Source organism: Phoenix dactylifera, chromosome 16 (genome assembly GCF_009389715.1).
Source record: "Phoenix dactylifera cultivar Barhee BC4 chromosome 16, palm_55x_up_171113_PBpolish2nd_filt_p, whole genome shotgun sequence".
NCBI lineage: Eukaryota > Viridiplantae > Streptophyta > Magnoliopsida > Arecales > Arecaceae > Phoenix > Phoenix dactylifera.
Genome location: NC_052407.1, coordinates 2,607,033 through 2,617,486, shown reverse-complemented (window position 1 = coordinate 2,617,486; position 10,454 = coordinate 2,607,033). Strand labels below are relative to the sequence as shown.

At 38.7% G+C, this 10,454-nt stretch overlaps 1 protein-coding gene across 4 annotated transcripts; it reads left to right on the top strand.

Annotated features, from left to right (window-relative positions):
* The first annotated feature begins 482 nt into the window (after positions 1–482).
* Positions 483–8,649, top strand: LOC103703544 (protein WVD2-like 1). 4 transcript variants are annotated; one of them, XM_039114245.1, is made up of 9 exons: positions 488–634; positions 2,154–2,341; positions 3,448–3,455; positions 3,576–3,832; positions 4,349–4,437; positions 4,524–4,617; positions 4,706–4,777; positions 7,027–7,137; positions 8,108–8,649. In XM_039114245.1, the coding sequence occupies exons 2-9, from the start codon at positions 2,328–2,330 to the stop codon at positions 8,387–8,389; spliced, it is 927 nt and encodes a 308-aa protein (XP_038970173.1). In that variant the 5' UTR covers positions 488–634; positions 2,154–2,327; the 3' UTR covers positions 8,390–8,649. The 4 variants fall into 4 exon arrangements, with proteins under 4 accessions (XP_038970172.1, XP_038970171.1, XP_038970173.1 ...); XM_039114243.1 differs by having other exon boundaries at positions 487–634; positions 3,448–3,832; XM_039114244.1 differs by lacking the exon at positions 2,154–2,341 and having other exon boundaries at positions 483–634; positions 3,448–3,832.
* Positions 8,650–10,454: the final 1,805 nt, after the last annotated feature.

Sequence of the window (10,454 nt, the reverse complement as noted above, 5' to 3'; positions counted from 1 at the left end):
CCAGCCAGTTTGGTACACCACAGACGTCCATATCTAAATCCCCGAACCAAGAGAGGGTATCTATCGACGGCTCTGATCTACTTAATTTTAGGCGGTTGGCGGGTATGATCTGGGTACGAGTAAAGGAAATAAGGGGTATTTTAGCAATTTTGGTGGAAGTTGATCGGTTTCCGGCACGATTAAGAGGATGAGATGGCGTGCGTTAAAATAGTTAAGTGGGGTTAGTTTGTGTCGGGTGATCCGGCGGATTAGTAGGGGGATACAAATCACAGGAAGTTAACCTCCGTTCCGTCAACCAGAAGTCTGTCAAATGCAAACGTCCGGCAGACGGTAAGCTAACCTGCGCAAGAAACGGGTTAGCACCGTTTGACTCGAGCGCACGACCGGGCGCGACCAAGCGACTACGGTTTGACGCCTACGACTGGCCGTCAGTTGACGGCGTTAGAGCCGGGGAGCTATAAATTTTGCGACACGGCCACAGGGACCGTCGTTCTTCCGGGGGCGGCGGAGCGAGGAGGCGGACGCGGAGGAGCGGGCGGAGGAGAAAGGAGGAGGCAGAGGGGGAGGGTTCTTGGAATCGCGTGATCGCTCGGAGGAACTCGAGATCTCTGTCGGATTGGAGATTCGAAGAGCTGTAAGGATTCCGTGGCGATTTCTTCTGTTACTATCGTTGTCTTTGGGTTCTTGATCTGTTTAATTCGATAAATAACGCAATGCACGAGCGATTCGATGAAGAAAAAGGTGGAAAATCCATTGGTGGAAGTTTGGGATCTGATGCTTTTTGTTGGTGTTACAGGCAAATTAGGTTGAAATTCATATTTTTCTCTCCCGTCCATTATTCTTTTATTTTCTTAAAAAAAATCTTCAGTATATTTGATTGGTTGGTGGGAAGTGAGTTAGGTTTTTTGAATTCCACTATTAATATATATATATTTTTTTTTTGGGTGGGGGGGGGGGGGGGGGGGGGGGGGGGGGCTGATTGATTCTTTGTTATCTGATAAAGATCAGTTTTTTTGTTGATTCAGTTGGAATGTTTTCAATTGGAATGTCGTTTTCTTTGTAATATAATAATTCAATATGACATAGTCTGTTATTGCCTTTAAAAAATTAAATAATGTAATGCCAGTTGTGTCCTTTCGCTGCCTCCCGTTTAATATTGTATCCATTTTTTTTCTCCTGATTGCTGTATTTATAATAAATAAGGTGATAATTCAAGCATCCTCATCGGTTTTTTACTTTTTCTTTTTTAAATAAATGGATGCATGAGCTGTTATTTTCATCAGACTGATTTTATACACTGTTCTTCTTTGCATTCTATTTGTCCGGATCCATGTAGAAGTGGTTCCTGTTAAGGTAATGCTTTCAGCGTGATGTTTTCGTCTAGCAATGCTCTTAGCCTCTTTTATGAAAGAATGATTGCATGTTCTTGATCGATTCTTGGATGGCCATCGGTTCTTTGATTAATTTAACTTCCCTTCAGAAAAACCCTCATAGAAAAGAAATGCTAGTTTTGATGAAGTCAAGTTATGATAGTATAAAAGAAGAATTAGGATTTTATCTTGTTTTTCTCTGGAGATTATTTAATGTTTCAGAATGAGGAGATCTTAAATGTGATGTGATAGGCACCATGCTTGTTGGACCTGTTTTGTTTACAATTGATGATGTGTACATTTTTTGGATAATTCTTCAGTCACATACAACAGTATTTTTAGATTATCTGCAATTGAATGTAACCATTTTCAATCTTATTTTAATATTTTGTTCTGGTCAACAATTATTCCAGTTACAAGTTAGATAGGTTATACGTATAAAGCCCCTGTGCATGAAGGGGTTGAATATGCTCTGTCATCTTATGTTTTGTGGAAGCTGCATATAGCTACAGGTTCAAAAATAATTATCCCTTGCCCAATGAGTTGTGTCTTTGAATTCCTTTTTATTTTTCATAAATTTTCTTGATTCATTTTTATTTCTTGTTTGGATGGTACGGAGCCACATGATGAATGTACATAAGGACTAAATTCTTTGAAGTACATTCTTTTAATTACTTGACTAAATTTAATCACAAACATTCTTAATTTTCAGTTTGCAAACTCTATACAACTGTTTGTAGTTCCACTAGATTAGAGTATTAACAGGTATTTCCTCTGCTGCAGCCCTTTTTTTCCCTCACAACTATATTGTTCTGAGGTGAAGAAATGTTGATTACTCAGTGTTACGAGTCTTAAAAGACTGCCGTCGCTTATGGAAACCCAACTACCTTCATGAAACAATTTGATAGAGTTGCACGAATGGAAAGGAGGTTCCATACTAATGGGAATTTGTAGTTCATGCCAACCCAAAAGTATGGGGGGTCAACAGCATTGTTTATATTACATTTTTATTGTGTACAAAGTTATGCATAATTTACTTTTCCCTCAAGAAAAAACATATGTGGAATAAATTCTGTTTGAAGATCATGACTGTTTACTTTTACACAAGCTAGAGGTGAACATTGAGATACCCTTGTAAACTTCTTATTATATTGGGGTTTGAGGATTTAGTCTTGAGGGATTACAATTTTGTTTTTGGCATGGTAAAGGTAGATGCCTTAGATTTCTAACTGAAGTCAAACTGCAGAAATTTAATTACAGCATCATTTGCATTGTTCTGAGTTCATAAATCTGCTGATTAAGTTAGACACTTTCTTTACATGTTACGATCATAATTTGAGGAAATAGCAAGCATGGGATCTTTCAGGAGGTTTGCAACATTCAAATGATGCAATATGCTATGGTGTTTCAGATTGTTAGGCTCTTGCAATTTCTCTACTGGGCAGTACAAAAACCTTTTTTACATTTCATGACCTCATAGTCTATGCCTGTTTGAGTGGTTAGCTGTCATGTTTGCAGGATATCTCCCATGAGGTGGGAGTCAGCTGCAGAAAGAGACAGTACTTTTGGAGTTTCTTGAGTCTGATCACTCCTGCAATATGAAGGCAATTTAGGATGCTTGAAAAACATGTTTTTAGCTGGATTTTGGTATCTGTTAAAATTTTGGATCTGGTCTGTTGGTGTTGCAGTTTTAGCTACATTATTCCCCTGCTCCCACTTCTCATCCAACTCCCACAAATTGTGGGTGGTGACCTAGTATCTGTTAGTCAAGCATCCAAACAATCCCTTTATTAATTAATCTATCTTCTACCCCTTAACTGGTTGTCTGTGTATACATATGTGTTTAGGAAATATGCTATCTATGGTTGTGTAAGATTTGTGTCAATTTTCAAGCATCCAAACAGCCCATTTATTGATTAATTGATCTTCTACGACTCAATTCTTTCGTTCTTATTGTGTGCAATTGGGAAATATGTTATCTATATTTGGTTATGTTTCATTTATATTATTTTTTTCCCTGTTCTCGATCAGTTCCTCATCTGGAATAAAATTAATATATCTGCTTCATTTCTTGCAGTGCAATGGGTAAGGAAGCTTTAGAAATGTCCACAGATGAAGAATCATATATTGTTATATGTGCATCTAATGGCAATCCTGATCGAACTGATGATATTTCCTGTAAAACTTCCACACATGATGGGTCAGATGAGGCTATAAATGACGTTCAGGATTCTCACAATGGGCAAGAAGTACCTAGCATCGGAAACTTGAATTTGGATAATGACACACCTGAAAATAAACCCATGAACCATGAAGCTCAGAAGTCACCAAATCATAAGAAACAAGTACGGCTTAACTACACTGTCCCTCAGCCATTTGAGCTTGCAACTGAAAAGCGTGCTGCCAGTGGATGTCGTGAGTTTGCAGCTGATGCAGCTGGTGATGGAGATAAAGCTGCTAAGGTAAATAATCTGCAATCAGCTAACATGCTTTGTTGTCTCATTTCTTGTATTGACTCCTTTTAATTCATCTGTCATGTCTTCGTTGATATAAACACCAGTCCTGTGGCAATATATACATCTGTCAGCTAACATGCTTTGTTGTCTTTTTATTTCGAAAAATACTTCTTGCAGTCAACACATTTCCATTTTTACTTCTGATCTTAATAGATGTTAGATTTCATGTTTGTTTTATTCCGTGATAAAGGGCTTTCTTCCATCCTCAAGCCCCTTAGTTGTTGTTGATTCTATATTATTGGATTTGAAACACCAACCTAACTTGCATAACTTCATGGTATGCTCTTAGAAGGCTTTCAGAATGCCCACCTTCTTCTGAATCTTATTGGAAGGTTGCAAGTTATAGCTTTTGAATCTCTGGTAGAAAGTGACTTATTTTAAAAGCATTTTGTTGGTATGAAAAATTGTTTAGCAGACGTGGTATATCCATTATGATGGTTGTACTTTTGCATTGCTTTACAGGGAAACTCACCTCTCACATCAAGGAAGCCTTTCCATTCTGATAATACAGTACACACAGATGAAGAGGATTCTAGCTCTGTGGCTTCTTCGTATCCTTTTTATACTTCTGTGGGGCTTATGGATATGTTAATTGTCTTACATGGGATGGTATCAACTTTTCCTGAACTATGAATAGAACTGCAGCATCTGTAAGAATTTCGAAAGCTAGGACAACAGTGCCAACTGCCCCTATTTTCAAATGCAGTGAACGCGCCGAGAAACGGAAAGAGGTACTGCCTTTTCTTGCTGTATGAAATATTCTGGTTTTTTCTAAATCCTCAACGAGAAGGTTAATATTGCCTTTCTTCTTTTATTTAGTTTTACTCTAAATTAGAAGAGAAGCACCATGCTTTGGAGGCAGAGAGGCTGCATTGTGAAGCTAGGACAAGGGTATGTTTTTTGTCTTTTCCTTTTCTCCTTCTATCAATTCTTAAGACTAATGGTGCATGAGAAAGTTCAGCTTTCTGCAAGTTCATGCCCATCCTTTGTTATCTTGGTGTTCCATTTGGTGTTGAACCTTGAATTTATCTTCTTTTGCAATCATTACATATTCTGTGGAAATTTCTGAACATGGTATTTCACCATTAAAGTCTATAGTGAAACCTTATTCTCGGGCCTTCCCAACAGTCACCTAATGCTTCAAAAGCATCAGGTGGCTCCACAGAAACAACTCAGTTTGGAACCCGGTTGACTCGGTGTGAATCGGCCGGTTTGCTCCAAGTTTGCACCGAACCGGCCGGTTCCGGTTCGGTAGGGATTCTGGCCGGTACGGAGCCAGAACCGATTTTATTAGACGAACCGACCTGGTGCGAAATCGGGTCGGCTCGACATTGCCCGAACCGAGCAGTTTGGCCCGGTTTGGCAGACATTGCTGAGACCTCTTGTATCTGGTCGCTTCACAATGCATGGTTCAAAAGGATCCTCCCACTTGCCATGTTGCTAGAACTTACTATGGTAGTCTTCTACAATGCGAGTACCATTTTCATGTTGAATGAAGATTCTTAATCTATTGTGTTGAAGGCTTGAAGCACCGACCAAGTTTATGCTCGTTTTATAATATTGGATGCCACATTTTATCTTCTTCAGTTCCCTGATTGATATTCACTGCCTAGCTTTTCAAGTCCCAGATATGGGCTATCGAGTACAATGTTTTCACGATGAGTCTTTCTACCATTGTTTGCATCTTTATGCCTTCTTCTTTGCTGGAAAGAATAAGAGTATATTTGCTTCAAATTCTTGTACTCATCAAAGGTTATGCCTGAAGTGCAATACCCAAATCTCTGACATTATTGTTCAGTACAATTTGTTAGTGAGGTTGCAGCTGAAAATTAGATATCCAGCAAATAGGTTAACATTTTGCAATGTATTCCCTGTTCGATTTATTTCACTAGTCATTTGGAAGTTTGACATTATTTGAAGACCTTGCAATTAAAACTGAGACTCCGCAACAAATTTCCAGATACTGCTGTTAAAAGAACTTACCAAATATCTATGTTGCAAAGTCACAAAGCGTTGCCCCTTTTCAAATTGTGAATATCCACCCCTCCCCGCGTCTTCTTTAAGATACCTTGCCCATTTTGATTGCTGATATGAGCCTTAAGATTTTTTCTTCAGAACAGGCTATCCATGTGTTTGCCATAAGATTTCAAGTTTGTGATGTCATTGTTTGAATTGTTTATGCTGTCTAATTTTTTCCATTAGATTAGGTCATTGAGCTTCTTTCTGGCTTACAAATATTCTTTGCCCCTTCAATTTGGTACATTATTGGTAGTTGCTGCAATAAGATAACCACATTTTTTTCCCCAACAAGCCAGAGATGTTGGACCTATCAGTCTTTTTTGACATTGCTTTTAGTTACATTCTGCATTACAATTTATCTAGTGAGAAATTGGGGATACTCCATTGAGGCCCCGTTCATAAAAGATGGCCAAAAAACATAACAAAGTAACCGCTTGTTTTATTCTGATCTATTGGGAAAGGAACAAACAGATTTTGGGCTATTGAGGAAGTAGCAAGCAGATGTAGGGAAAATATCCAATTGGAATTAGAGTAGGTGGATTTGGGCATAGTTGTCCTTTCCGCATCATGATGAGAGTAAGTGGATCAATAGTGGCAAGACTGACAATGTTGTGAATCTGGAATATCAGGCTCTAAAGTGGTTGACACATCAATTTTTGTTGTGGATTGATAAATAGTAGTTTGGTAAGCAAAGTAAGGAGTTTGATAGCTAATGAATGGTAGAGTGACACTATGTTCATCCACAAGTAGATTAGAGGTGGCATTATATAAGAAGGCCTCTTGTAGGATTAAACAAGGGGGGAGAAGATTTAGTGATACTTGTTTGAAAGTTTTGAGTTAGAATATGTCAAAACTTATAGTAACAAAGGGTGTTGTACTTCATGGGGATGAAGGTAAAGAAGGACTCATATATTGTACTATGTTAGAACAGGTTTTTATATTTGCTTTAAGATTGAGATGCTTGATGATAGTCACTTATTGTATTGCAGTTTTGGCATCATGCATTATACTTTTATCATGACATGCTTGTAAGTGGCTTTTGTAAAATTGAACCAATCAAGTTGTTGCAGACATGGCAAGTGAAATCCATCACTAATATTTTTGGTTCCCATCAATTCCAGGAAGAGGAAGAGGCAGCTTTAAAGCAACTAAGGAAGAACTTGATTTTCAAAGCAAACCCAATGCCAAGCTTCTACCACGAGGGTCCTCCTCCTAAAGTGGAACTTAAGAAGGTAATCTACTTGAGCTTCTACTTAATTTGCTATTTTTAAATTAGAATTTTTTCTAATGCTGGCTATGTTCAAGTTAAATGTATGAAAGCTTAACATACTTTCTTTTTATGGCTGTCGACAAGCCAATATTGGTGGTTGAGCAAGTCGTTAACAGCTTATCCACTGGGTCTAATTACATATTCCATGTAAGATGGGGAGTTTTCCTTCAGAGTGGTGGCTAGAATCTAGTAGATGTGGTTATATGGTTGATTATGTTAAACCTGCCTTGTTATCTATGAAAAAATTATAAAGGCCCAGAAAGTTCAACTTAGACATAAATACATGATACGAAAATGTGGTTTTCATCAGGCTGTAATGCTTGACTTGTTACCACTTTTATGGTTATTTAGTTTCGGAAAGCCTGAGTTTTGTGTTTGTCTGGTACATTATAGGCAGAGGCACATGTGACTGCCTACTGTTGAGTTTGATGTTTCAGTGTAAGTGCGTTCGTACTTTCCTAGTATATTTTCTTTTCTGATTTATGGCACCTTTTTTAACGATTCAACTGCAGTTGCAGCACTTGTCAATTTCATTATGCAATTTGAGAATGTTAATGGATTTTTCATCTTAAGTTCCTGATGCATGTAATCCTCTAAGATATTTTTAGTATTGCCTGGATGTTCTCTGATGTTCTGATTCAGTGGTGATGCCGAGATGATCCCTAGCGAGACACATGAAACAGGTTCAGAACAGATCCAGTTAAGGAAAAGAGGAAAAGGGCACAGCCCCAGTGATACTACTTCTAGATTCCATCTTTCTGTTCCTATGAAATATGTCAATTTGCTTATCAATCAGATTGTATTTGACAGAAAAAAAAGTAATCCTTGCTTTGGATTTTCCTCACTGCAACACTTGATAGCCATATGCACTGGCATTGGTTAGATTCTGGAGTTTGTCTTGTTTTAATCCATTTTTTTTATTTGTACAAAAGGTGCCCCCAACTCGTGCAAAATCACCCAAGTTTGGTCGAAGGAAGAGTTATGGCGATGCAGTCGATCCATCCCAAGTAGATAACAGCAGTGGAGTATGCGATCGGTTGCAAGGCCACAGTCTAGGCAATTATAAAGAAGCTACCAACAAATTACAGAGTAGTCCTAAGGCTGGAAATGCAATTAAAGGGAAACAGGGGCCAAAATCTGTGAGGAATAGTTCCAAGCCTCTCGCTGAGGAGGTCACAGAGCAGACAGCTGCCGATATCACTGTGGAAACCTGATTCATGAGTTAATTTTTTTTCATGTTCTTTAAATTATAATTTTATCTTACAACACGAATGGCCCTTACTTTATCCAGGACATCCACGTGTTTGTCAAAAGTTCTCCCCCCCATGTGAGAAATTCGTGACTGAGATTTTATAATGTATCATGCTGTAAATTTTGTAAGTTATAAAGTGTGATGTAACAACTGATTCTGCAATTATGTAAAAACTGGAGTGACTCTTCTTTAAAAGTGTGGCTGAGTCTCTAAGCTTTATGTCATATTTTAACGCAAGAATTCTGGGAAATCCCTCCATCTTGACGCCTTCATGGTATAAATATTTGTTACAGAAATATGGATGCGATCTAAATATTTAGGTGTTAAATGCTGCTGGCAGAATGATCTAAATATTTAGTCTTCTAATAACGATGCAAGTCATTTGGGTTTTGTTCATGCCTCAAGCACGATGCTTCTTGGTGTTGTGATTCCATGGAACTGGGTTCTCTGATTCGAATTGCTTTTCCCTTTTATATTTCTTATCGGTTATTAAGCATTTCATGTAGCAGCTTGCCATTAATTAGGCACAAATAGTTCTTCACAACAAAGCTATAGTGTGAAGAAGACCTACCAGTGCGACTACCAACAAAGCACACCAAATGGTCTGTTTTTGTGAATGGTTGATAGCGTAAAGCTTCTATCACCGCTCTGTTCCCTGTTAAAAAATAAAATGACTACAACGTCAGCAGCGGGCAAGGGAGCGGCAATATTTATTATCTCTCTTCTTTTTTTATTTATTTTTATTTTTTTTTAATTTTTGGTTAAAAGAAGAGGGGGAAGGGATGAACCCACCCAAGACTCTATTGGGTCTTCCTTCCATCAAAAAATGTTTAATGTGGGTCGCAAATTTTTTCATGCCCTCTCTGACTCGTGGGCTTCCTCCACTGTGATCAACATACACGTGTGAGTACGTCACCCCAGCACCACCGAGACTACCAGCGAACCAATGAGCCCTTCCAATCCACGTGTCCGAGCAGGGAGCATCCAGTCTCCTCAATTTAATCGATGCCTGCGCATTTTGAATTCGAAATCACAGGGTTAAAAGTAAGGCCTCGTTCTACTGAGCTATCACCTCAGTGACATTATCTCTCTTCTTTGCCTAGCGATCGAGTACGAGACAACTGTCTAGTTGCACTGGGTTTCAACTATTTGATTGCTTTCTTACCATACCAACCCACCAACGTTCATATTGGCTTTCATGTCGTCGCTTATCATCACTGGAAACCGACTGATTTTGATCTTGAATTTGGTATTCCTCGTTAGTAGTTGGCATGCATCCGGATCTACCATATTTTTAGTTTCAGCCATTTGAATACTTTCAGACTGGCTTTCATATGTCATCGCTTATCATCACTTGAAACCCAGTTGGTTTTGGTTTTGGAGTTTCCTTGCTAGTGGTCGGCATTCTTGAAGCATCCGGATCTACCATAGCCTATCTCCGTGGCTGGCAATTTCAGTTATTTAAATATCTTCGCATCGTACCAAAGAGTTCTGCTGCAAGGACTTGTCAGATCACTGTTTAGTTCCCGTTTTGATGTACTAATTGGGAATTAGCACAGTACAGGGTGACATCAGATGGTACCAGTGGACCCCACCTACCGCTTAATCTATTAACAATTTTTGCATTTAATTGGTGAATTGAGTCGTGATCTGGTGAGTGATCTTTAAGCATTTTCCTGTAAGAAATTACAGTCTACCAAGCCGACCTGTTCTCTTCCATGGAGAAATGGATGTCGCACGGCCCCTCGCGTGGGAGTTTGAAAATGTAAAATAGGAAAAGTTTTGGCACTACGACGCGTAGGCGAAGAGGAATGAACGGCTATGGTCACTTGTCTCATTATTTTTAAACTTTTAAATTTGTATACGATGGGGGAGAATTTGGGTATCCTAACCTCGGGTTTATCCGACCTTTTTGACCGGCACAAGAATGATGCCAAATATCATTGCATAAATGGCAATAATGGCATTAGTAATGGTTGTATCAATACAACTATTGACACATGATCCGCACAGTTATCGCCAAGTAT